The 27654-nt window shown below is 46.5% G+C and overlaps 1 protein-coding gene across 14 annotated transcripts in view; it reads right to left on the bottom strand.

The window, feature by feature from the left end:
• The window catches only part of PTDSS1 (phosphatidylserine synthase 1), a 46449-nt gene extending 18813 nt beyond the window's left edge, over window positions 1-27636 (bottom strand). For 2 of the 14 annotated variants that reach the window (XM_045581323.1, XM_045581324.1), the window contains exons 1-8: window positions 27311-27636; window positions 18824-18915; window positions 11915-11983; window positions 10590-10637; window positions 7820-7864; window positions 4727-4851; window positions 2785-2943; window positions 130-281 (exon numbers count right to left, since the gene is read on the bottom strand). In XM_045581323.1, the coding sequence (XP_045437279.1) occupies window positions 130-281; window positions 2785-2943; window positions 4727-4851; window positions 7820-7864; window positions 10590-10637; window positions 11915-11983; window positions 18824-18915; window positions 27311-27489 (869 nt within the window). In that variant the 5' untranslated portion in view covers window positions 27490-27636. Of the gene's footprint in view, window positions 1-129; window positions 282-2784; window positions 2944-4726; window positions 4852-7819; window positions 7865-8630; window positions 8665-10560; window positions 10638-11914; window positions 11984-18823; window positions 18916-27310 lie in introns of those variants that run through there. The other 12 variants (XM_036436564.2, XM_036436565.2, XM_036436566.2 and 9 more) reach the window with 12 other exon arrangements.
• Between the last annotated feature and the right edge of the window lie 18 nt (window positions 27637-27654).

Genomic DNA, 27654 nt, shown 5'->3' with positions numbered 1-27654 from the left:
AATCATTTATGAGTTTCAATTACTAGTGTATAATTTATTTGTCATCGAAGACCGTATCGCAGGCTGCACCAATGACAGCAGTTCCGGTTCGCTGCGAAAGCTGCGACGCTGTCCAGAGGGGCGGCTCACCTGAAGCTGGCCCAGTGGTAGGTCCTCATCTCTAAGAAGCGGCAGACGACCATGCCCAGCCAGATGCCGCCGCCGTTGCACAGCAGGATGTCCAGGACCACCTGGTCCCACCAGCACTCAGCGAAATTGGGCAGCAGATGCATGAAGAAAAGCTGAGAATACAACAGACGATGGTGGTAACATAAAGATAAAAAATGGAGTACCACACATAAAGGTAAGTTTCCTTTTTTTAAAAAAAATATTTTTAATTTATTTCATAGAGGAAGGGAGAGACAGAAATAATGATGACAGAGAATCATGAATTAACTGCCTCCTGCACGCTCCTTACTGGGGATTGAGCCTGAAATCCAGGTGTGTGCCCTGACCAGGAATCCAACTGTGACCTCTTAGTTCATAAGTTGATGCTCACTTATGAAATCAGCCGAGCAAATTTCCTTTTAATAATACATGTTTTAGCCAAAACCGGTGTGGCTCAGTGGATAGAGCATCAGCCTGCAGACTGAAGGGTCCCAGGTTTGATTCCAGTCAAGGGCATATACCTTGGTTGAGGGCACATCCCCAGTGGGGGGTGTGCAAGAGGCAGCTGATCGATGTTTCTGACTCTGTCTTTCTCCTTTCCTCTCTGTAAAAAAATCAATAAAATATATTTTTTTAATAATAATAATAATAATAATGCATGTTTTAGGAAAAGTTGATATGTCAGTTTTTAGGGTTTGTAACCTGGTTCTTGGTTTTATATTTCGAGTGGTTTGCAGACAGTACTGAAGCAGACAGCTCATCTTCTGAGAGAGGCCTTAGAGAAATGATGGTCCCTCTTTACAAAATGCCACTGATGAGCTGTGCTGGCTAAGGGCAACACGACAAGGACTCAGGAGGGTAAAGGAGAGACGTTCTCGGACCTGCCAACGAAGCACTGGCCTAACGCTCAGGATCAGCAGCGTGGTAACTGAAGCTGTGCGTTTTAGAGATATCCCACTCCCTGTTTATTTGGGTAAAACAGGGAGGAAGCTGTAAACATAAAGTAAAAAAGTGAGACCTTGATGAGATGATATACGGAATTAAAGCTTAACAGGAAATCTCACACTCACTCACTGATTCCCAAAAATGATCATCTTTTATGAAACAGTGATGATGAGCAGGTGGCAAGACAAAATGAAATCAAGGTGCTTGACCTCAAGGGCAGAGTCAGATGTTCATCTAGAACACAAAATAGTGTAGGCTGTGGCAAGTGTTACCATGGTGACATAAAAGGAGCACAGTGGGGACGAGAGAGAGAGCCATCCTGAGAGATGGCGACTGCAAGGAAGGTATGCTGAGGTGGGCTCAGTGAGGCCAGAAAGGACTGGCTTGGGGAGACGGAGATGAGGCATCTCAGAAAGGGGAACAGGAATGGCCAGGGCGGAACAGAAGTCTGCTAGCTGCACAGTGCTGTTCAAAACCAGGGCAGCACAGCCGAGTCCGGGACAGAGTGCCCTGCGGTGGGAAGGCCCGTTTTAAAGTCTGAAATTACAGAGAAACTGCCTGGGGTTCTCTAAGGAGGCAACCCCACAATTACAAAGTGATATAATTACCAAGTAATAGAAGAGAGGAGAATTACTCTGGAGTAATGTAAGAAATACTACAAAATAAAACTGCTCATGAAAGCATTTCACAGACTAAAACATTACAAAGGCACGTGCCTGTGTGAGGTGCCTGCTGCCGAGAGGTACAAAGCAGCTCTGACCCAGGGGTCACTACCCTGAGACACATTCCCGAGCCACAAGGTGGAGCATCAGCTGCTGAAACCCAGCGGCTGGGGGAGCGGCTGGGGGAGCCGCGAGGAGGACACGGCAGCCCGGGGAGCTTCCCTGGAGAACTGGGCTCCTCTAGGTTGGCATCAGAATAATGACTGGCTTGGAGAAGCATGCTGTGCACAGGGCCAAAATGTGCTCTTGTGAATGAATAAGAGTAATATAATAACTAAACAATTAACGAGTTAGTTCCCAAAATTTCATTTTGCTAATGGTTTATCAAGAATATATCTCTCTCCATTCATTAAATGAGACAATACGTGTGATTACTGAGATGTAACGCTGTATCAGAAATTCATTCTTCAGCTACAAAGCACCATCAATGCCCTAGTAATTCCTAAACACCACAATCCTATTTATTTCAAACTGGAGTCTCATTACTGGGTAAACTACCTATTTACTTCTAAACAGATCTCACTAACCTTTCTTTGTCTCACTTGGGATTTCAATTTCATTCTTGAGCTTTATTTCATTTGTGTGTTTTTAAATTTTTTTATTTATTTTAGATAGACTTTTGAGAGAAAGGGAGAGAGAGAAATATTGACTTGTTTCACTTATTTATCTACTTATTATGAAGGATTTATTGGTTGCTTCTTGTATGCGCCCTGACCAGTGATCGAACCTGCAACCTTGGCGAATGGGGATGATGTTCTTTAAGATATGTGACACAGAGGCACAGTTTAAGTTAGCAAGAAGCTATCTTTTTCTCACAAAGCTGTAAAATATTCCTGCGGGGGCGTTTTCAATGCAGTTCTGTTCCCGACACTGGAGAATGGATGCTTGACTGTGAACTGACGGACAGCTTCTTCCTCCATACAAACTATCTGCACTGCAGGGTCCAGATGACGGCCTGCCCCCTTCTTACCTCAGTTAGCTCCCAGGTGATGCTGATGGTCCAGCAGAGGCCATAACTGCGGATCAGTAAGGCCTTCATGGCCCAGCCCCAGAAATGCCCAAATGCAAATATATCGAAATGGCTGATAATCCTCTCCCAGGTGATGACATGGCAGTTCACAGCATACTCCTGTTGAAAAGTAAAAAGGGGAATAATTAATGATGCTCCAGAAATCAGCTGGCTTCCAGGATTCTGATGTTAAATAGGAACTGATGTGACCTTAATAAGTAATATATGTCCTGCCCAACAAAAATGTTTTAATTTTTAGATTCTTAAAGAAATATGGATAAGCATTAATTAGAGTTTATAAATTAAACTGCTTTGTTCTGAACTGCAAAAGCTGGGTTAAAAAGAGGAGCGAAATAATTTCACAAAGGCTTACTACACATCTCAAAGAAGGGGTATCACATATGCTATGTCACCTGACCTCAGGGTAACTGTGTTAAGGTCAGTAACAAAACATAAATAAAGCCCTAGCCAGTTTGGCTCAGTGGATAGAGTGTCAGCCTGCAGACTGAAGGGTCCTGGGTTCAATTCCAGTCAAGGGTACATTCCTGGGTTGCAGGCTTGATCCCCAGTAGGAGGCATGCAGGAGGCAGCTGATTAATGATTCTCTCTCATTATTGATGTTTCTATCTCTTTCTCCCTCTCCATTCCTCTCTGAAATCAATAAAATAAAATAAAAAAATTAAGTCCAAGAAAATTGTGGGGGAAATATATCTGAGACATCTTTCTTCTAATCACTAAGATTTCACAGACTTCAGTGAGCATGAGAACACTAATTATTATTATTATTATTATTATTATTATTATTATTATAACTGTATAACTGAAGACTAGTCCAAAAGGAAAGTACAGGTTTTAGAGCCAAAGGGATCTTGCTAATTTGTGCTCTGAGCAAAATATTTAACTATTTTAAGCTTCTATTTCTCCTCGGGAAGATGGGGATAGGACTGTCTGCCATGCATGCGTGAGGTTTGTATAGATTCAATACAAACCGCCCAGCCCCGTGCCTGGCAGAGCAGACAGCCCCAATCAGCCCCAGTGTCACCCGCACCCCAACCACCACAATATCATTCGAAGCTGTGAGGCGCCCTGCTCCATCCTCTTCCCACACACTGTCCTCCCGAGACTCCGAAGTCATTTCTGGATTCCTATTCCTGCCTTTATGTTCTTTATAAGCGTTAAAGATACAGTCGGGAAACACCATTCCGAAGGGTCTGACCAATCTCAACTGCAGTAGAAGGATGACTTCTCGGACCCTTTACTAAGTCCCTTCCTACTGTTTCAGAAACGGAGGTCAGCATTTGGGCCAGAGACGGACACCCAAATGCTGACCTCCCTTTCTGAGCCGCCAGCTTTCTTCAAACTGTGCCAAGTATCAGGCACTGAGGGAGCGTGGAGCGAACGCATTACAGTGTAAAACTGACAGCAAAGCACAGAGCAGCCTCAGCCAAGAAGAAAGTGACGTTTTTTGTGATTTGGTGAAGCTACTGAACGCAATGGCCTGAATCATGACAAGCGGCCCCTGGTGGCAGCGGGTGGCAAGGGTCGTGGCGGAGGCTGGAGGTGACAGACCACTGAGGACCTGTGTGTGCCAGGCGCCGTGCTGGCCTCGTGGATAATGTTACTTCTTTAGTTCGCAGTCAATCCCCAAATAGGTGCTACCCAAAGTCCTACAGCTAACGAGTGCCCAAGGCCGCCTGATGATCACGTTCACACGCTCCCTGGCACCCCCGTGGCTCCCAGAGGTGGCTCCCAGAGGACTTGGCTTCCCTGACTGTCCCTCAGGGCAGCCACGCCCTCCCCTACCTGCCAGAGACCTGTGCTCAGCAGGAGCCACTGGAATGTGCATGGGATCCCTCCACACCCCGGAGCCCAGCAGCCCCCGGAGCCACTGACCGGTACGTACCATGATGTCCGCCTCCCTCATGGCGTAGCGGAGATTTGGATCTAGCCAGTACATGATGGACTTCACCTGCTCGAAGTTCAGGAAGAGGAGGAAGACCAGGAAGAGGAAGTAGAGCACACTGAGGCCTGAGGGAAAGAAGCGGTGTCACACTGAGGACAGAGCCGAGTGGCGGATGCACAACCCACATTACCCACCCCTGAGTCCCTCACGGCCAAGCCGACACCGACGCTGTGCCAGACCCCCAGCACCATCTGGCGCTTCCTTGTGAGAGGCTCATGCACGGTCCTAGTTCAGACCGAGAGGGTCAGCAACACTTGCTGAGAAAAGTACGTATGCTGAAGCCGAGACTGGCAGGCAGAGGGGTGGGCTGGGAGTGGAGGGGTGAGCGCAGCTGAGGCCCAGAAAGGCCGCAATAGGTCCCTGCACAGAGAAGTGTCTGGAAGCCGCACGTGGCTGGGGTGCTGGCAGCAAGGGGAAGGAGTGCGGTGGCCCTGAAGGGAGTCAGGCTGGGGCCACGGCAAAGGTGAAACAAGGAGCGCTTGGTGGGGTTTCAGTGGGGAAATAAGATGATCTAGGTTAACATTTTACGAGGCTGACTCCGGCCACTGTGTGGAGAGGGGGTGCAGGTGGGTGAGGCCAGCTAGAGAGTTGGGGGCCAGGTCAGCAGTGACAGGTCTGGAGTGCGGGAGGTGGCCCACATGAGCCCTTGCAGGCATTACCTTACTGTCACACCCTATCATGACTGGCTTCATCATTGAAGAACAAAGTGAATCTACTCTGAGAAGGCAAAAGCCTACAAATACCCTTCAGAAAGCTCTGAAAATCAACCACCGGGGCTCTGTCACTTCTGTTTCTGTGGAACCTGCTAGAATGTATGTGTTAAGATAGGCCATCTAGACACTGTGATACAAATGACCTTGGACCACAGCACCCCGTCCAAAGCTGGCTCAGCACTAATCTGCAGGGAGCCGCTCCAGAGGAGAGGACACCGTGCTGGAATGCTACAGCGCCGGGCCTTCCAACAGGGAGCTGCCAGTCCCAGGCCTGGGCGGGTGTATGGGGGCGGGTGTATGGAGAGGAGCACTCCCACCAGGTTGTGATCCCAGGATGTAGGCACATGGGTGTGAGGACCTCCTGGGGTTTGCACTTGTGCACCAGCTATTTTCACACAAAGTTTCAACTCAAATGCCCCCCGCCCTCGCCCCGTAACTGTTTATTATAATTCTCTACAAATAATAATTTCAAGGTAGAAAGAAAACATTGCAGTTCATGGCTGGGCTTCAAGGTCCATGAAGAAACATGCAGAACTGTGTGTGTGGAACAAGCATGCATGCATGCATGTGTGTTTGTGTGTCTGCTAAGAGAGGAGAGGATCTACAGTTCTCATCGGAATAACAAAGGGCTCCAAGACCACAGGGAAGAAACAAAACTGCTCATTCCCTGTAGTGGGCCATCTGAAACAGGAAAAGCTCAGGTGTAGCCAACAGGCTGAAAATAACTTTTCACTTCACGCAGAAATATGAAGTCCATGAGGTGAGAGTATGGTGCAACCAGGACTGTCTTTTTAAAAACATAAATGAACCATCTCACTTCTCTGCAAAAAATCCTCCCATGATCTCCGACTGCCCTTCACACCCACAACCCTGAGCGGCCTACAGGCCGGCAGGTTTCCGTGTGTGCCTGACTCCGACCGCTCACGGGGTCCCAGGCCTGCTCGGCCCGAGCCACCCGGGAGGGGACACGCGGAACGTTTCCTCGCTGCGGACCACTGGGTCTCGTTCTCTGTCTGGCTCCCACCCCCGCCCTGGCGCGCTCAGATCCTCCTCCGCATGCAGGGTTTGGATTAAGCACCTGCCTTCAGCCTGCCTCACGCACAAGCAAAAGCAGCCACCCGGTCACTGTCACTTCACGTGGCTCCACTACAGTCCTAACACTTAAGCCACATCTGACTTTTGGGATGAGATGACTGGCTGAACGGTGTGTTTGCTGCCGTTGTCCTCCCCCTGCAGGCCCTCCTGACTGGCAGCGCGGCTCCTGGGCTGTCTGCCGAGCCCAGCCTCGGGGCAGAGCAGCGCCTGCCCACAGGGCACTGGACCAAGGTCTGGACGGACCATTAAATTCAAAAGGATTTCCCTTTGATCCCTGAACACTGAAAGAAAAACAGGCAACCTTGAGCGAAAGGTCCGTCTTGAAGGTCCTTTTGCAGAAGGTTACATTTTTCTGAAGTTATTTATTTGATGTCTTATTTAGGCAAGATGAAGCCAATGTCTACAGTTCTGAAGATCTGTATTAAATCCATTCAGGTGATTTGACTATTTGGACTAGAAATCAAATAAAAATAAGACATCCAGTATTTATATCAAATGCCCATCACTAAACTGTAGTTCAAACCAGGGCTCTTTGTCTAAAGATTTCTCCCTTTCCCAAGCTCTTTCCTGTTCATAACACGAGGTTGTTGGACTTCTCAGTCCTCCTCAATGCCGATGAGACCAATGTGCTCAGAGATACACTTGAGCTTGCACTAGGGAAGAGAAACAGGAAGATGCTTAACCCGTTGTCCACCATAAGCGTCTGTAGATGCCATATGCATCTATAAAAGAATGTTTTCCCTAAGTGGCAGCCCTAACCAACTTTGAAATCATTTTTTGTCAGAATTTTCAGCTGAAAATATTCAAGAACACCCGAATTGTGAGTAATATATTTATTTTTATAAAATTCGCTGCAAATTGATTTTTTAAATTAAATTCAAAATATTGTGGCGGTGGGAATGGTTTCCGTTTTGGACGTGTGGTAGTTAACTGGTTAAAGGAAAACAAGCCACAATCCCAGCGCCGGGTCCCGTGTACTGCAGAGACAACAGCATAAGAAGGGGGCAAAGGGGCTAAAACGGTTCACATGTATGAGGATGTTGGTTGTCTCCAGTACTTTATTTTGTGGCAAAGATTTTAATAAAAATTTATATTAGGAACACCAATAAATAAAAAGCTGTACAGTTTTTTTTCCCATAGAGTGGTAAGCAAAACTGCCATAATATACAGGGGGGGAAAAACTTTTTTAAGTAGCATATATTTTAAAACCTAATGGGTAACTCACCAAAAACCATTCTCCATAAGGCTGGGTGAGGCCGAGTAAATGGACCTGCAGAGGTAACATAACAGGGTTAGAACCAACTCGTTTCAGAGACAAGATTAAAGACAATGAAAGGCCCTTTATTTAAAAATTTTTTTTTATAGACACTTTGAAGTCCAAGTCTGGGTTGAAATGTTTGGTCCACATTGTAACCACTATTGCCATACACATGACAGGCCCCCTCCAGTTGTGTGTGTTTTTTCTCTTTAGAACTCAGGTCATCATTTCCCAGGGAAGCATTGTTATAGCAGTAAGTAGGTTATCTGTCAGTGTAAGTCATACAGAGTGTACCTCCACAGGTGAAAGCTCCCTGCTCCGCAGAAGCTCCAGAGCTGTGGTCGGCAAACTGCGGCTCGAGAGCCACGTGCGGCTCTTTGGCCCCTTGAGTGTGGCTCTTCCACAAAATACCATGGCCTGGGCGAGGCTATGTTGAAGAAGTGGTGTTAGAAGAAGTTTAACTTTTAAAATTTTGGCTCTCAAAAGAAACTTCAATCGTTGTACTGTTGATATTTGGCTCTGTTGACTAATGAGTTTGCCGACCACTGCTCCAGGGAAAAAAGGTCTGGATAGTGTGTGAGTGTGTGTGTGTGTGTGTGTGTGTGTGTGTGTGTGTGTCAGGGTGGAGGGGCATGACTTACTCTGAAAATGAAAAGAGAAAAGACAAATACTATGCTTTGCAAATAAGTGAGATGGGTAGTGAAACTGAAAATAAACTCTTGAGCACTGGAGGGTGCAGGCTTTGAAGATCTTGAACTGTGGTAACAATAGCTTTTACCCGGCAACTCAGTTTCCATACACGATGCAGATCATGTTCAATGAAAAGTTTCACAAGATGAAACTATAAGTGATACACAATAACTTCTCTTCTATTTCATTTAAAAAAAAAAAATCAGAAGGCAAGCAAGCAGTTTCCCTAGAGTGGTTTATGACCAATGGAAAGGTTATAACTCGAAAACGCTGAACACCGTTCTAATGGGCCCAGCCTGCCCGGAGCTGCCCCGCCTGCGGGACCGCCTTCCTCCCAGGGAGGACTCCCAGCGTTACACGTCCCAGGTCTCCCCACGTCTCCCCGGGCGATGCCAGAACTGGCTACCCAGGATTCTTTCTAACTAGGGCTGGTTCTTCAGTCACACCCATGCAGACGGGAGTAGAGGTGATTATGCACGCCCTCCTCTCCTCCCTCTGTGCTGGAGGTGGCACTCTCTTCACACTGCTGACTGTGGCATGAGGCTCCATGACAATTCACCGCAGAAGTGACAGTGGGCCAGACTACAGCCTAAGCTCACTGGGGTTTCCTCATCAGACCAGTTCTGTGTGACATGCCAATTGTCTAGCTCTCCTGGGAACTGGTTTCCTAGCCTTCTACAACTCCTCTGCAAGCAGGCTTTCAAACCAGCACGGTCAGCTTCTGTTGCTTGCAACTGGGAATCCTGTCCGAGGCAAATATTGACACTGTAATTTTCACTCTGGAACGCATTCTAAAATCCCTCTTTTTACACAGGCTAAAAAATTAAAATATATATGAACTGCTTTCTTTTGATGAATCAAGCTCACGTTAGGGAAATCTGTTACAAGTATCCCCACTATCCAGTTATATTCAGTTCCTGAGTATAGATGGTGAGAATTCAGAAAGTACGTTAGCTTTGTGAGAGACTTTGCTTTATCCAAATTAAGCTGGTGCCCGAGTTTTGGATGGCACGTAGTGAGAGCTCAGAGGTGAGAGGTACCTCTAGTCTTTTTAACATCTGCTCCTCTCTCCGAAAAGCACACTGAAGCAGAGAAGCCTGGATCCCCTTTTAGGTAACATCATGATATGGTTTACTTTCTTTACATGCCATTGGAAAAACTGACAGCTAAAACTGCCGTCTTTTGAGTAATTTTCTCTTCACTGATTTTGAGTTGATGTCTCTTGACTTGTCACCATGAACGAATGAACTCTGTATTATGATAATTATCCGGCTTGAAATATTACTTCATCCATGCCACTGAATTAACCTCTCTTAACAGGGCTCCCCGGCTTCTCTACGGCTACAAGGTCCAACTCTCATCTATTCGGCTTGAAATAGAACTCCATGCCCAATCAACACTCAAAACCATACATTGTTGTTCTCAAGAGCAATCATAATGTTAATTTATAACAATGAGCAGTACTTTCTGAGCACTCACTGGGTACTAGGCTGAAGGCTGAGACGGCCCTACATTTAGTCTTAGTTCTCCTAACTGCGGGGTACCATCACCCCCATTTTACATAAGAACAGTGAGCCCCAAAGAAGTCGTCTCAGACTCCTCTCTGGTCTGAGAGCACACAAGCACTTCTCCATCAACTCTGTCAGGCCTGGGCCAGCTCAGGAGGGGAGACTGAGGAGGAGTGAGAGCCGGAGCCAGGCCTGCCTCGGTCAGGGAAGCAAGGCGGGAGGAGCAAGCTGGTGGGTGCTGTTGAGGTCCTGCAAGTGGAACTGATGAGCAAAGTCAAAAAGCTGCCAAGACGGGGAAATGCCAGGTGGCGGATGGGAGCTCCCGCACATCAACTAGCAGAAAGGCACCCAAGTCCTCCTCCACCGGCCACTGCTGCAAGAGAAGCCTCTGGAAAACAGACACAGCCCCGGCTTATCCGGCCCCAGGCAGTTGTTCCGAAGTGAGAGGACAGACAGACAGGTGCTTGAGGACCTGGGAGCCGAGGGGCCTTCCAGCTCGCCTTAACCTGCACACCCTGCTTCCGCCCCCGGGTACTTCCCTCGGTTACTCTGTGACTCCCTGTGACAGGCCCACGCTGTTCCGGGACCTGAAAGAGAATGTTCATTTTATTGCTGTTTGCTTGTTCTTAAGCCTCGACTTATCCCTAATCAATCTGTTTCCTCTTTGTTGTTTCCCACTTACACATCATAGGATCACATCACAATGTTTCTCAAAAGAGACAACTTTTAAAAATGGCCTCTCGGCTTTGCAAACTGAAGTGCACCGGATCCGAAAAAGGCTTAGGAAGGTGGGTGCCAGAGGAGACAGAGTACCAAGGTGCTCTGTCCCCAACCAGGTGCCATTTACTGCCAGCAGGTGAGGTAAAGCCTGGCGCAGGTAAGGTGAGTCTCAGCGGCCAACCTCAACTCTGGCCCCTTCTTAGAATTGCAGTTCAGTAACATTCCTCGCTGAGAGAGCCATCGTCATCATCAGACAGTACTATTACTAAAATATCATTAGACTTCTTAAAAAACCAAAAAACGAGGCTGGCATTTCTCTATACCGTAAGCCTTGGCATTTATGCTTACTAGGTTACCCACGCTTGGCTACCCCGTGCATGCCGCCTTCTGAAAGCCATGCTTTCCACACCCGGTCTGCCTAGGAGGACTATACCATCTCTGCCTCCTCTGAGCATGTGATTTCCTCATGGCCTTCTGCACAGACCTCCTCTCCCAGCGAGCTGTGCACATGTGCAGGGAGGAGCCGGAGCCCCAGCCCGTCTCTTCTGTGTGCCCAGGACACGGAAGGCACTGAGCGTGGGAAGAAAGAGGCCTGCTTGGCTCTGGATTCTGTTTCTTCCCAGGCTCACTGAAAACTACCTGTTTTCTCTCCTTCAGCAGGCCCTGCATCCCGAGGACATACTGGTAATCAGATATTCAGAGCAAGCTGAATTTCAAGACATAGAAGCAAAATGTCTTCATCATGAGAAGAGGAGCCTTTCAAAAACGACCTTAGAAATTAGAAAGAAGGCCACTGCTTGTCTTACCAGCAACAGTTATCCCTACAACTGAGTTGAAGGGACCAAACCCTCAGGAGGGATAATTCTTAAACAAAAACTAGAAGTCACACTTTTGTCCTCACGCCCTCTTAGTCTGTTCCCTTGGTATTTTTTTCAGCTTTATTGAGGTATAATTGATAAAGCTGGAAAATATTTGCTTACTATTCAAGTGTAAATGTCTCTAAGAAACAAGTAAAGTAAATAAAAGTATTCCTATGCATATTTTAAACCTAAGGGGGAAAACTTAAATGAGAAAAAGTAGTGAGCAGTGGGCAGAGAATGAGGAGATAAGAATTAAAAAAAAAAAAAAATTAGAAGCCGTGAACCTTCTGGATCACCTTCAAATCTCAGGGATGTAATTGGCACCACGCTGAGCTCAGAGAAGCCAAATGAGCCTGAAGGACAAACAGAATGATAAAATCAGGAAAATCAGGAAATACTACTTCACTCTACTCAGAATACCTTACGGAAGTGCTGAGTGTTCTTTCTCTTGCCGATATGTCTCACTCATCTAAGGGAAATAATGAACAACATAAACTGATGAACAAAAACAGACCCGGAGACAGGGAAGCATTGATCAGACTGTCAAACCTCAGAGGGAAGGTAGGGAAGGGTTAGGGTAAGGGGGAGAGATCAACCAAAGGACTTGTATGCATGCATATGGGCCTAGCCAGTAGACACAAAAACAGGGGGGTGGGGGCATTTGTGGGGAGGGGTTTGGGATGGGAATGGGGTGGGATGAGGACAAATGTGTGATACCTTAATCAATAAAGAAATTTTTTAAAAAGTGTTGCCTAAAATATCAAAATTTGGAAACCACCCAAATGTTCATCAAAAGTGAATTAATTAAATAATTTATGCCCAAATCAAAAAAAAAGAAAAAAAGAAAAGAAGGCTAATGCTGTGACTTTTTGCTGGCAGATTTGTTATTTAATTGAGAGGTCACTGTGGGCCAGGATTGGGATCCAGAGCAGGCTTGGGTGCTTTTGGAGGGGGGTGGAAGAGGAAGTGTTCAGAAGCCAGAAAAGTACACCAGTCAGTTATCTGTTGAAAGAAATCTCTGAGCCAACTGTAGGCTGAAATAGGCTTCTAAATTCCACCCCTGAGATAGTGATATGATTAACTCCAATTATAAAATTACACTTATATTTGAGTGTCAGTTGCTGTAATGAGATGATGGAAGTAGCATTTAAAACAAACAAACGAGTAAGGGAACCGGAAGAGAACGGGAGAGAAGACGGCAGGAGACCAGGCCTTCCTCCCCGTCAGTCTGGGGTCTGTCCCTCCGGGTCCGAGGACAGGGCGAAGGAAGGAACTGGAGAGCCCTGCCTGTTACTCATCCTGCTGACTGACAGAGGATCTGGTGAGTATCCATTCCTGTCCCACGTGCTCTGCTGAACTCCAAGCTGAAGGAGGTCAATGAGATGGGCTGTGAGCCACTCCTGCGGGCCTGGTAAGTGCCTGTCCTCGGGTCTCCTTGGAAAGAGGCCGTCACCCAACCCTGGGCAAAGAGGGCTGAGGGCAGGTGTGCTGGAGGCTTTCTAGAAAAGGTTTCTTTACTCTCAAAAACACAGAGAGGACGTTTTCTCTTGCTGTGTCTGGCGCTGAGCAGCTCCCTCAAGGTGACCAGGGCAGGAGGCGCAAGCTGGGACCAACATACTGGAAATATGGGAAACTGGAGGTCCCCGAGCCACGGAACAGCCAACCCTGGGAGCCACCTATTGGGGAACTGCTGGCGATGTACGAAAGGAAACATTTTCCTTATTCTGTAAGCCATTTTGAAATGGGTTTCCTATTACCTGGGACCCAAAGCACTCTGTTATAAACCCCCATGGAGAAAGTCCAGGGCTTTCTTTGTTATTCAGACTCCGAACAAAAAGAAATCCCAGGGCTCCCTTCCTGTAGCTGACCGATTCTACCACACAGATAGCATGTATAACTCACACACGTGAGCCATGGGGACGCGATCATATCCAGGCCTCTACTCAAGCATGCAGGGCAGCCTTTACTGGGTCAAGGATAAACGCATTCAAAGTTGCCAAAACAGAGCCATTCTGTGGATGCCATCCACTGCAGGCGCTGCCCCAGGGTGTGTTTCAAGGAGAAGACAAGTGTTGGGCTTTGTCTCTCCGATTCATTTCGTTACTTCATCTGAGATTACGTGCCAAGGGTGGGGAGAACGGAAAATAAGATGGCAAGACTGGAGCGAGAAGAGGCATACATATTCCACTCAGAGAAGCAGGCTTCTGGCACGTGGCTCCTGGGCGGCTGGCTCTGGGAGGGAGCCACACAGCTCAGGAGCACCCTTCCCAGTGGCCCGGCTCCCCATCAACTCCAAGGCCCCTCCCAAAGCCACCCCCCTAACTTAAACACAGTCGATTACACCCCTTAGTTGAGTATCCATTCCTCTCCCATGTCCCCAACACCCCATCCTGCGTATGAAGATTACCGAACCGCCATTGTCCTTTTCCAGGCCTGTCTGAGGCCTTGTTTGGGGATGTTCTACCTCCAGGTGAGTGATGTGCGGAGCATGCGCCCAGAGGTGATGGGGGGAGGAAAGGCAGGAAGAGAGTAGGAAAGGGAGAAAGTATGCAGGTTTGGATCGATCTGCTGGCCGCTGCTGGTCTTGGCAGATGCTGGCAACACAGGAGAATGGCCACATCCGCCCTCTGCAGGACCAGGGCACACTGCCCAAGACCACACTCCTGGGAAAAGAAAGCCAGAGACTGATGGAGAGGAAGAGAAGCAGGGGGAGACAGGAACATAGGAGAAGACAGAGAGAAAACACCTCACAGACAACCTGAGGGGAGAAACGACCAGAGCAACGCCGAGCTGGGCCGGATCACCAGGCTGACACCAAGTACCCGTGACCTCTTGACCTCTTTGGGCGAATGACGATCATGGGTTCTGCCTTCTTAGCTAAGAACAGAGCAAGCTGAACTAGGTGATCCGATGGGATCTCCCCTCTTTGTATGTGTATGTACCACCAAGTCCACACATCCAGGATAAGAAAAGCATAAAACAAACTTAACTTTTATCTTTCCAGAAAGAAAACGAAAGCACAGCTCCACATGGGAGACTGGTTAGGCTGAGTGGGCTCTGAATACCAGAAGACTTCATTAGCAAGTAAGAGGCAGAACCAGCAGGAATCACAAACGTTACCTCCATTAGATTTTAGCCCCAACCTTCAGGGCCTTTGGTACCTTAAGAAAAACATCTGCTTGTGAAGCCCCAAACCCAGCTCCCACTAAAGCTCCGGGGCTGGGTGGCTGTAACATCACGGCTATTGAGTCGGCAGACTTCCGAAATGGCTCTGAGATCTCAGATCAAAAAGCCTTAAGAAATAGCAATTCAGAAAAGAAAAAAAAAAGATAGAAAAGAAACCTTCAAAGTGTGAAGAGGTAACCCTTATGAATTAAGCAAAGCAGCCAAAGAAAGAGGAAGTCTTGAAGAACAGACCTGACACTTTTGGACCGGTCAGTTTCCTGAGCATGTACTCTGCTGATTGACTTAAAAGAAAGGAGTAGGACTGGGGACAGGTGAGATAAGAAACAGAAACAGAGGCACAGGCCAATGAGGTCCTGGCACCAACTGATGACAGTAAGCAGCAGGCCTTCACAGGCCACAGAAGGTGAGAGCGGCCGCGGGGTGGCAGTCACCACCACTTGAATCGTCACCCACTCACCTTCCCTGGGGGCTTTGGTGGCAGCTGGCCTGTGCTGGTATCCCACCTGAGATGAGCCTTACAATCTTCTTGCACTGGGCAGTATTCTTAAGCTACCTCTGTATGAAAAGGCCAGGATCCTGAGCTCAGGGGGACCACCCACAGCCTGGTGGGTCCAGTGGGAGTGAAATGATTTATATCGCAGGTGACCACTTAGCTGGCACTACAACATGGCACCTCTGAAAGAGACCAGGCTACACAATGTCCAAATGATCTATCCCTAAAATCCTGAGACTTTGTGTGTTGGAGGTGAGAAGGAAAAGAAGCTGGCAAATAGCCAAGAAGCTGATTGACATCAGGGTCTTTTCCTAGAAAGTGAATCCTACAGCGAGGTTAATTCATTCCATATCGTGGATGTCTTGTCATCATGCTCCAATAAATATGCATATCAGAACCCGTGGTTGCAGTAGAAAGGCACAGGACATGCAGGTGTTAATGTGTGTGTCCCTCCAAATTCTGGTGTGGAAATCCTAACTCTGAAAAACGGTTGGACTTCCCAGAGACAGAACCGGAGTTCCCTGGCTATTCTGTAAGACAAGAAGGACCCCAAAGGCGATTCAGAGGTTGTCCAGGCTGGGCTGTCACTTCCATCACAGGCTCAGAGAGCCAAGGTCAGCGAGAGGAAGGGAGAAGGGGGCAGCCTTCACCTTGGTTTCCAAGGGCAAGCACTGAGGCGAGGAGAATTATTCTTAAACCTTGAGGCTTCTTGACCTAAGATCTCATAGAATTGGCCTTTCTTTAAAATAGAAATGTCTATCCTCAGCCTGTCACACTACAGTGTTATAGAATAGCGAGAAGCTAGGGAAATTCCAGGACAAAGGAATAAGGCAACTGAGACAGATAGTTCAACAGCAGTTTGCAGCCACCGAGTAAATCCTATCTGCCCTAAAGCAAGGACACATAAGAGTAAATAGTTTGCACTTCTCCCCAGCCGGAGGGTAAATAGCTTAAATCTCCTACTCAGGGAGACAGATACAGAAATCCAAGGAGAGCTATTTGCCAACCACACCCAAGGACAGACAAAATAAGAGAATAAACCTTATTTTGGTCCATCAGCATAAAGCAGATGAATATTCTATTGACCTGCCCCTAAGACCTCCCCTAAACGCCCATCCTTTAAAACCCCTGAAAATAACGATCCTAGTGCACTCTCCCTTCAAGGAACACGTCCTCGCCATTTCCTTTCCCCTTTTCCTCCCCCACAGGCACGTAACCCCTAACCTCCAGGGGACCCCATGAGGCTTGCAACCAGGGGAGCAATGGGCAGCAGACCCCCTAAACCTGTCTCCAAGGCCCCCTCTGCTCTGACTTCTCAGTGAGCCAAAGCAGCCCCGCCCAGGCTCTCCTGTGGTTTCCTCTAAGCCTTCCTTGTTTCTCTGCCTTAAGTATTTATTGCTGCTGTTAATAAATTCTTTCTTGCTTTTCTACACTTTGTCTCCGGATTGAAATCTTTCCTTCAAGAAGACAAAGCACAGAATGTGTCCAGTCTCAGGTTCACAGCTGGAGAGAACTGGCTGCAGAAGTCCTGTGTGAAGCCCCCTAGTCTATAGTGTTCTGTTAGCGCAGTCTGCACTGAGTAGGACAGCAGCCTCTCACGAAAGATATATTTAATCTAAAAGCTTGAGTGGTTGCAGAGTTCAACTCCACAATGACTTGGCTTATCTACAACAGTGCATGCCCTATAGGATTCAGTCATGGCTTAATGGCTGGATAATCATGCTGCCAGCAAAAAACCTAGAGAGTGCTGCACAAAATAAGCAAAAATACAGAATGAAATTCCACTGCCACCCTCCGGAAAAGCCTGAGGGCTCTGCCATGGGTGATACTGTGATTTATAATAAATATGTATTTGGAACAGGATCTGTGTTTCTGTTTGTGACACAGAGAACTCCTAAAACCCTTGGAATTTCCAAAGTGATGAGGACAGTAAAGTGTCTCTTGTTCAGATAATGAGGTGAGTTTCGGGAAGCACCAGAGGGTGGGGCGGGCTGCCAGTGGAGCCAACTAGGTGACTGGAGGCTTGGCACTTTCAGTCCCACTCCCAGACCTAGTCCGGGGAGAGGAGCTGGAGATGGACTCCGATCACCGATGTCAGTGATTTGATCCATGGCGCCTATGTGACAGACCTCCAGAAAACCCTGTGAGGACGGGGCTGGCGAGCTTCTGGGCTGAGACCTGGTGTGGAGGCCAGGAAAGCGGTGCTCCTGGGGAAGGCATGGGAGCTCCTGGCCCTCCCCACGGACTCTGACTACATGCTTCACGCATCTGCCTCGGGCTGCTCATGAACAGCCTCTGGGATAAAGTGACGGGTTCATTCAGTGAGCAAACTGGCTTCCCGAGTCCTGAGAGCCTCTGGAGCAATGAGCGGAACCCACGGAGGAGGTTGGGGGGCCTCTGACTACAGCCGCTCTAGGAAGAAGCACAGGTACCAGCCTAGACTTGCAACCGGCCTCCCAAGTGGGGTCTGAGCGCTTATCCTGTGGGACCCGACACTCTCGCTGGGGAGACAGCATCAGAATGGAGGTGAACTGTAGGACATCCGGCTGGTGTCAGAGCACCACCACCCAGCACATACACACTGGGACGGGCACTAGACTCCTATTACCATGGTGCATTTCCACGCAGCAACCAGTACCATTCATAACAGGCTTCTCCTATCACACATTACCTTCTACTGGATAAATGGAATAGAGAAGAATAGATATTTAAATCATGAATGGGGCTTATGGAGCATAACTCATAAGAAAGAATGAATTTCAAAATACCATTAACTGTAAAAGTAGGAAATAGGAAGTGAGCATTTAAAAATGGTTACAGAGAAAAATATCCTAGGAAGAAAGTGCTGAAGGGGAACAAGAAAAATGAAAGTGGTTTGTAAGGGACCGTTCAGAGGAAAGAATGAATCTCAAGGATGGCAGAATACCAAACTACTTTTTTTAAAAGTTTCTGCCTCACTCTATAATCACGATAGGGAGTAAAATTCATGGTAATAATGTCTTTTTTACCTGCTGATGCAAATTCATATCCACATATAATCAGCAAAGTTCACCATGACAACAAATTATTAAGTAATACTCATTATAGCACTGAACCTGTCCTTAGCAAAAAAGGAGTTATCGAATGATTGAGCATGTAGGACTGGGCTGATGAGAACAAAAACAGCAACAAGAACAGCAGCTGACATTCACCGAGAGCTTGCAATTTGTCATTCTCTCTTCAGAGAACGTAACTCTTACAACAGTACCTACCTGTGACCTCCATTTTGTAGAGTAATAAACTGATAGGTTCATTTAGTGAGTAATCTGTTTCCTGAGTCCTTCAAGTGGCTACAGAGCTATGGAAGTGCAGAATGGGCAGTCTGCCTCCAGAGCCTGTGCCTCAACCATCACACGAAACCCAGACTATTGTTTTTATTCCACCTTTTAGTTCCATCTTCTAGATGGCTTACAACTAAAAAATACCCAAAGGGCACAACGCATAGGAGAAACGTGATAAATAGCACATCACTTACCGTTGGGGAAAGCTAACACACTGATGATAAGAAAGAAGAAAATAACAGAGAGGATACCGCGCCAGATGTTATCTTCTGGGACAGAGTCATCCCTGAAAGCAGAAAAAGAACACTGAGTATTCATTTTCAGATCTAAGCCTAGAAGAAGTCAGAGTTCCATGTTCTAAAAACCAGGGGATTGCTAAAATTTCTTTTACTGAACAAAGTCATTATGCACACTATATACTACTCATTATCATTTCCTAACATAACTCAATCTCATAATAAAGTCCAATTCTTATAAGAAAGGCACCTGGAGCCGAAAAACCGGTTTGGCTCAGTGGTAGAGCGTCGGTCTGCAGACTGAACGGTCCCAGGTTCGATTCCGGTCAGGGGCATGTACATTGGTTGCGGGCACATCCCCAGTAGGGGGTGTGCAAGAGGCAGCTGGTCGATGATTCTCTCATCGACGTTTCTAGCTCCCTATCTCTCTCCTTTCCTCTCTAAAAAAAAAATCAATAAAATATATTTAAAAAGAAAAAGAAAAAAAAAGGAAGGCACCTTACACACCAACACACATTATGCTCAGACAAACAGTTAAGAATCACTCTTCTTTAAAAAAAACAAACAAAAAAAAACCCCCCAGGATGTCAAAAGGTGAGGTTTATTCTGGAGAAATGCCTTTTGGTTTCAAGAATAATTAAAGATGACCTTCATGATACAGACTGTGGGAAAGAAACTTTCCAGGAATCGGAAAGAAAGCAAAAGGTTATAAGGAAGAAGGCATAAGGCAATGAATTACACTTATACTCAATCCTTATAAGTGAGCCGTGGTCAGCAAACTGCAGCTCAAGAGCCACATGCGGCTCTTTGGCCCCTTGAGTGTGGCTCTTCCACAAAATACCATGGCCTGGGCGAGTCTATTCTGAAGAAATGGTGTTAGAAGTTTAAAAAATTTGGCTCTCAAAAGAAATTTCAATCATTGTCCTGTTGATATTTGGCTCTGTTGACTAATGAGTTTGCAGACCACCGACTAGGGGATGAATGAAAAAGGGGGAAAGTGAAATAAAAAAAAGGTACCACTGAAAAAATGTTAAAAAAGAAAACAAAACACCAGACTATAAAATCACACCAGAAGACAAAAAATTATAACGGAAAGAGATGAGCTTCCTCCGTGCCATGCCTGGTCATTTCCAGTTTATTACTGTATTCATCACCTCTATAACTCCAGTAGCTGAAATGACTCCATTTGTTGGTTTACATGTTGTCTGCCTTCCCTGTATAAAGTAACCTCCTAAAGGTTGGGAATTATTCATTTGTTTTATTGTCGGAGTCTGGCACATAGTAGGTCCTCAATGGACTAATCATTGATAGGGAAAAAATTTATTGTGTGGAACAAAGTAAAAATTCTCAAATGAAAATTGTCTTAATACTGATGGAGAAGAAGAATTAGGTTTTGAAAGTTTACATTTGGAAGAAAAAAAAAAAAAGAAGAAGAAGAAGAGCCCAATTGGCTGGCATGACTCAGTGATTGAGCGTCACCTATGAAGCAGGAGGGCAGGGTTTGATTCTGGTCAGGGAACATGCCCGGGTTGCAGGCTCAATCCCCAGTAAGGAGTGTGCAGGAGACAGCCAGTCAATGATTCTTCCTCATATATAAATATGAGAGAGAGAGGAGTCTAGTAATATACTGGTATTTGGGGCTCAAAAGAAGCAAACAAGAGGAAAGGGAAAAGAGAAATATAAGACAGTAAGGTTTTCTGAATTATTGGTAATTACTGAGAACCTTGGGAAAGGGAAGTTCAGCAATTCAGTTTAAAAATATATAGGATGAGTAGACAGAAAATGAGAGAAAAAGAGTGAAAGGAGATATTTTAGAGATAATGAGATATAGCAATAAATTCAAAAATGATTATAAAAAGTTGAGTTTACAAAAAGTTGAGTTTATATGGGGAAGGACTACAGTGAAAAACTTTCAAAAGATAAACATTAAATTAAGATTAAATATCATTAAAAGAAAAAAGGTGTCAAAAATATCTTAGAAGAAAACTAAGTTAGCATTAAAAAATTTAGAACATCAGAATACACGAAGAGGTATGGAATGAAACAATATTACCTAATAATTACCTAATTAAAGACAGGTCCTGGGATGTTGTTTTATAAACAGAAGTTACTGCAGATATCAGCTTCTGTTTATAGTAAGTTTCTATTTAATAATTTCATAATTATTAACTCTATTTAATAATTTCCAGACTTACACAGGATTGAACATAACACTAAAATAAAGAGACCACACAGGTAATACTGTCTCTTATCTTCATATGGCCAAACAGCACTCACACCGAGACTGGACAAACAAGGCTTGACTGTTAGGTTCATGCAGATCTGATTACAAAACCAAACTACTGAGTCAGACAGACTTCCTCCTGCAGAGAAATGCAGTCCTATGCTAATGGGCACTCTAAGGACTTAATGTCGTCTGTCCGGAAGTTATGGACGCAGGCCTAAGAATGCCAGCCTGATGAGAATGCCAGCCAGAAGAGGATGAGGTTACGTGACAGGCCCTCTGGCTTAGGAGGGAAGCCAAATCCAATTCCCAGGTGCGTCAGCTTTTACTGAAGAATGGCCACACACAGGGAGCGGGGAGACACAGCGCACCCCCCCTTCAGACCAGCATCCCACTGCTGATACTGGTGATGATGAAGACAATAATAGCTGGTCTTTATCAAGCATCTACTGTGTGCCAGGGACTGAATGGCAGTTTATAAACATTATCTCCAATTGTCAGACTCATTTGCAAAATAGGGTATTAACCAACATTTTGTATAGGTAAGCATGAAAAGCAACTTAGCTGCAAAGACCATAAAACCACATCGGTGACTCTGGAAAACCCAATGAGGGGATAAGAACTAGTTAGCTCCGAACATCAGCCATTGTCTCCGCTGCACTCAGAATGCTGCCTGTGCATGATAGCTCTTAATCTTCCCAGCAGCCTAGAAGGGGGAATCATCACAATCTGCATTTTATGGATGGGATTTGGCTCCAAAGTTCAAAGTTTTCTCCCCTGTAGGAAGCTTGTGGCCAGAATGCCTGGGCCAGAATTCTGCTTCAACACTCATCAGCCTGTGTGATCTTGGGCAGATTACCCGACCTCTCTGTGCCCTGGTGTCCTCCCCTGTATATCAAGGATAATAACAGTCCCACTCACTGGGTTGTTGTAAGGATGAAATAACTAACACACGCACAGGTATTAAAGCCTGGCACAGAGGAATTGCCTGATATTAGTTCACAAAGTCTGAATGCTCTTCATTGATGTCTGCTTACTCCCTCATGCATGTAGCAACTGCCTAGTGGGGAGTAGGTATAAGTCTGGGGGCTAAGAAGACAAAAATGAACAGACACTGTCCTTATTCTTGAGAGAATCACAAAGAAAAGAGACAATGAGACATAAAACTAAATTATTATCTCAGCCAGCTTTAACCGTGTCCATCTCTTTAGTCCCACGTCAAGGAGAAACGTAGCTTGGACAAGTTGAAATCCAGTAGGCACTGCAAGGTGCAGGGAGGCAACCTCTGCCGGTGAGTGGACAGGGGCTGGTTCATAGCCAGGGGCCTCTGAGGAGAGGTGGGCTGCTGTGAATGGGAGTTAGCAGATTCTGTGTTTTCAAATCTAACGTTGGAGTTTTTGAAACTAAGGCTATTCAACATTTTCAAGGTTACCAACCTCTGTAAGCAGAGTAATCGCTATACTCTGAGCTTGAGACAAAGGTTCTCCTGACCCCACTGGGACAGAACAGACTTTTAAGACACATGCCCAAGCATTTAAGTTAGAGAAATACTGACTCTAAAAGGTAGCAGAATGGGCTTTTGTAAAATTTGGGGAGAATGACTCAATTTTATTTTTAATGACAGCGATAGGGACAGGACATGTAAATGCTAGGATTTAACAGTGAGTTGGCCTAGTTGCTATTTAACAAAAGTACTTGACAAATCCAAACTAGTCTCAGACTTCTGCACGAGGTGTCTAATCCATCCCAATCCCAAATTCTTGCTGTACCTCTGAAGCATGTGACAGGACCCAGGTATTATCACATGCTGGTAATATGACACACCAAAAGTATTCTCTGACAACGTGACAGCCCCCACGTACTCTGTCTCCTCTTCTCTTACACTACGAGTCTTTGAAAAACAAACTGGAAGACATATTTTTAAACTTATACAGAATTGCACTGAACAGTCATCCAACTAAAATCTGTTATAAATAGAACTTGGTATCAGAGATAATCATCACAGAAAAGAACAGAATAAATAATTTTCATTTAAGAAGTCACAGCTTTCCATCTTCTTTAAAAAAATATATTTTTATGGATTTCAGAGAGGAAGGGAGAGAGAGACAGAAACATCAATGAGGAGAGAGAATCACTGATCGTCTGCTTCCTGCACACCCCCTTCATGGGGATGAAGCCAGCAACCTGGGCATGTGCCCTTGGCCGGAATTGAACCTGGGACCCTTCCTTCCACAGGCTGATGCTCTATTTGCTGGCCCAAAAAAAAAAAAATTTTTTTTTTTTTTACCAATATAAAAGTTTAGTATTTAACAAAAGTGTAATGTGAAGATGTACACGACTCAATGTTTATAGTGCAGTGCCTTGGAAAGAAGGGAAGCAGCTGCTTTCTCTGGTGAACACAGCCATTCTTCACCCTCCTTCCCAGCTTTCTAACCTGCTGATGCCACTTCCTCATATTACCACCATTCCAATCCTCCGTTGCCCACTAGCTACCATCTCTACACAAGGACCTATCACAAGTTTCATAAAGGAATCGAAGCTCCGCAATCTTCCTTGATATTTCTGCCGCCATTTAATTTCAAGGATAACTTCTTGTCTATAAATTTATTAACTGGGGAGGGTGAGACTTGCTCGTGGTGTTCACTCAGCGAGCTCAAAGACACCTCCAAACGAGTGCTTTCCATTTTTATGGAGGAAGACAGAGCTATCACTGTAATGTCCCACCTTGAAGGCCTAGGAATCATTACAAGACATGAATAAGATACAGTAATTATTAATTGTATTAATGGTGCTTATGATTTTACTTAAGGAGAAATTTATTATTAGTTAGTTCTTCAGTGTGATTTCTGTCTTTATGAAGTTAGTGGGAGATAAAATTATAATTTTTAGAAAAGGCCATAGTTTGAGATTCAAATTATGCCTTTACTTTTGACAAAATGTTAAAATTCATATTTATTTCTTATATATGTTCACTGTTGCAGTTTGTCAACTGTTCTGGCAGAATATGCTGTAAAAGGGAAATTCCAGAAGAATCTGACTTCCTGTATCAGAAAAGAGGAAGGAGATCTATTCTGAAGGGGTCCAGAGTAATATTAAAGATAAAAGGTTGAAGCAAACTACTCATTCTTATTTCTCATTATTTAAAAAATATATAATTGCCAACCCATATATGAGATGAAGTTAAACTGAAGTTAATATGAAACAGGCAGGTGTATTATCTAAGCAAAGCAATATCCATTTTTACAATGCCTTTATCCCTTTTCTCAACTGGAAAGCATACTACATCCTCAATCACACACAAAATAATATAATAATAATAATAAAAATTTAGAAGGTATTATACAGTAAAATGATGTAATGATAACAATAGCTAATATTGGGCACTTACTATTTGCACTGTGATAAACACAGATTACCTAAAAATTAAAAATAATTGAACCCTCACGACAGATAATCCTGAAGTATTACTAGGTATTTTTTTCCTTACACTGGAAAGGAAACTGAAGCTTAGCAAAATTAAGTGGCCACAAAGCTATTAAATTGTAAAACCAGTTAATAAGACGAAATATTTGAGGGTAACCAAAATTAGGACAAGACTGATTTCTCTCCAAAGCTAGAAATGTGCTCCTGGACACTTATTGATTTTAGAGAGGACGGGAGAGGGAGAGAGAGATTGGACACTGTGCGCAGGTCTTACCCCCAGCACAGCATTAGCAGGAGATATTACAATAACAGTAGCTGCATCTTCAATCATTTAGAGCGACTGTCACATATGTTTTACAACTTTAGGTAGATTCATGCAAATACTTAACAAAATAGAAGCCAAGAGTCAAAAGAATTATGGAGGTAAGGAATAAGTATAATGTGGGAAGAAATAAATATTAGTATGAGTTTTATGAAAATCTGCAATGATTCCCAAGGGAGGTACCATTGGCACCTGTGTTGAGTACACACACACACACACACACACACACACACACATGGATATAGAGGGCAATTAATTCTTTGTTGTTCAGTGCTGCCCTATGGTATAGTACATTTAGCATTCTTTTTTCTTTTTTTAATTGAACTTAGAGAAAGGGAGGAGAGAGAGGCGAGAGAATGAGAGAGACAGGGAGAAATGTGGCTATGAGAAACATTTTCCATGCTTTTATCAGTTGCCTCCTGTACATGCCCCAACCGGATATGGAACCTGAAACCTGGGTGTGTGCCCTGATCAGAAATCAAACCCGCCACCTCTCAGTGCACAGGAGAATGCTCCAATCAGCTGAGCCACACCAGCGAGGGCACGGTTAGCATTTTTACCCCTGCCCACAAAATATGTTCTCCCAAAGCTTGTGATCACTGCACATTTTCTGCTGACCTGGACTGAGATCCACTGATTGATGGATTAAAATGTTGGAAGAGAAGTAACTGACATTAACTGCATCCTGCACCAGATAATCTGCTTAAGCACATTCACTCGTAGTCATTCAACCTTGATAACCCCATATGAGGTGTGAATTTTATCCCCATTTTACAGGTGTGAATCCTGGGGCTTAGAGAAAGGTTAAGTAACTGAAGAACACAGTTTTTGTCCGGCCAGTGTGGCTCAGTGGTTGAGTAACGACCTAAGAACCAGGAGGTCATGGTTCCATTCCCAGTCAGGGCACAACCCCAAAGTAGGGCGTGCAGGAGGCAGCTGGTCCAAGATGCTCTCTCATCACTGATGTTTCTCTCTCTCCCTCTCCCTTCCTCTCTAAAATCAATAAAAATATATTTAAAAAATAAGAAAGAACCCCCAGTGTTGAAACCATCTCGCTCCAAAACCACATTTCTTTGGGTTGGTCTTGTAAGCCATAGTGGTGTGTGGTAGGTATGCCTCCCCTTGCTTTAAAGATGTTCGTTCAGAAGATATAAATGTTTGTCAGTTGGACCCACGGGTTGTGTGTCCTTATGAAATAGGGACGAATCAGTTCCCTGGGCTGGGGCTGAGGGGCCACATGCTCCTGACAACGTGTCAAGAACTGGGCTGAGTAGCAACTGTGCATAGGTGTGTCTATTGGAAGTACTGAGAGTGTGTGTGTGTGTGTGTGTGTGTGTGTGTTCAGGGAGATAAGAGTTGTGCTATACTGTGTGAGGTTTCATGTTCTAACACTCTACAGCAGTGGTCGGCAAACTCATCAGTCAACAGAGCCAAATATCAACAGCACAACAATTTCTTTCGAGAGCCACATTTTTTTTTAGAACTTAAACTATATAGGTGGGTACATTGTTATTAACTTAATTAGGGTCCTCCTACGCTGGCTTTTGCTAAAAACTCAAGGGGCCAAAGAGCCGAATGGTGGCTCGAGGGAGCCGCAGTTTGCTGACCACTGCTCTATAGCATTCACTGACTGTGCACCGGGGTCCTTACAACATCTACAACGTACTTGCTCCATTAGAAAGACACCACCTAACTGAGCAAGTACGTTAGGTGATGAACGGTGCATGGTGTCTGTGTGTGTAGCCACGGGCACCAGCGGTGCTAGGTGCTGGCTGCGCCAGCAGGAGGAAGGGCCACAGGGATGTGCATTGGGTGCTGGTGCGCCTGCAGGAGGAAGGGCCACAGGGATGTGTGTCGGAGTGAGGCTGGAGAAGGCTGTGCTGGATGATGCGTGCACAGTGCCTGCGGGAGGTGGCGTGCACCTCGCCTGAGCATTTATTTTTATTTTTATTTTTAGATGGCGGGGGAGTGCCCAGCCCGGAGCAGCTCCGCGGGAAGGGGTCGGCCGGGGGCCTGGCCCCGGAGCGGGGAGGCGCCGCGGGGCTAGGTCCTCAGAGTGGCGCATCGTGATGATTCACGCGGTGGAGACCGGGATCGGAGAGGAGGGGGCCGGCGTCGTGATGGGAGCGGGGAGCGGCGCTGAGGGCGGCGGCGGCAGGAGACGGGCGTCGTGCTAGCCCCGCGGCGCCGGCCGGGGAGGCGGGAGAGGCCGGGCCGGGGTGGGCCCGGGGTGGCGGTGCCCGGGCTGCCCAGGGAGGGGTGTGTGCTGCCCGCCGCCCGGCCGGCGGAGGAGCGGCGTGGGCGGCGGGGGGCGGGCGCGCGAGGAGCCGCCGGGCCGCTTCCCCTCCCTCCTCCCGCCCCCCGGGCGCCGCACCGGGCCGCTCCCCGCCGCCGCCGCCGCCCCCTCCTCCGCCCCGGGGCGCGCCCCCCGCCCGGCCCCCGCCCCCGGCCCCGCCGCGCGGCCCGCCCGCCGCACCTGGTGAAGGCGAAGTACATGAGGCTGACGATGGTGAAGCTGAGCAGCGTGATGGTGTGCGGCCGGTAGAAGAAGTCGATGGTGATGTCCTCCACTTGCTGCTCGTTGATCATCCGGAAATGCATCTTGTAGTTCACATCGTCCTTGCTCAGGGTCCTGCTCCCCACGCAGGACGCCATGGCCCGCCTCCCCGTCCTGCCGCGGCGGCGGCGGCGGCCCCGGCCCTGGCAGGCGGGGGCCCCGGAGGTGACGAGCCGCAGCGCGAGGAGGACGGACGGCGCGGAGCCGGGTCTGGCGCCGCGGGCCCGCCGAGCGCCGGAGGAAGGACGGGTGCCGGGGGGCGG

The sequence above is a fragment of the Pipistrellus kuhlii genome, unplaced genomic scaffold (assembly GCF_014108245.1).
Source record: "Pipistrellus kuhlii isolate mPipKuh1 unplaced genomic scaffold, mPipKuh1.p scaffold_m20_p_14, whole genome shotgun sequence".
Lineage (NCBI taxonomy): Eukaryota > Metazoa > Chordata > Mammalia > Chiroptera > Vespertilionidae > Pipistrellus > Pipistrellus kuhlii.
Note: the sequence above shows the minus strand (reverse complement) of the source record. Positions and strands in the feature narration are given on the sequence as shown.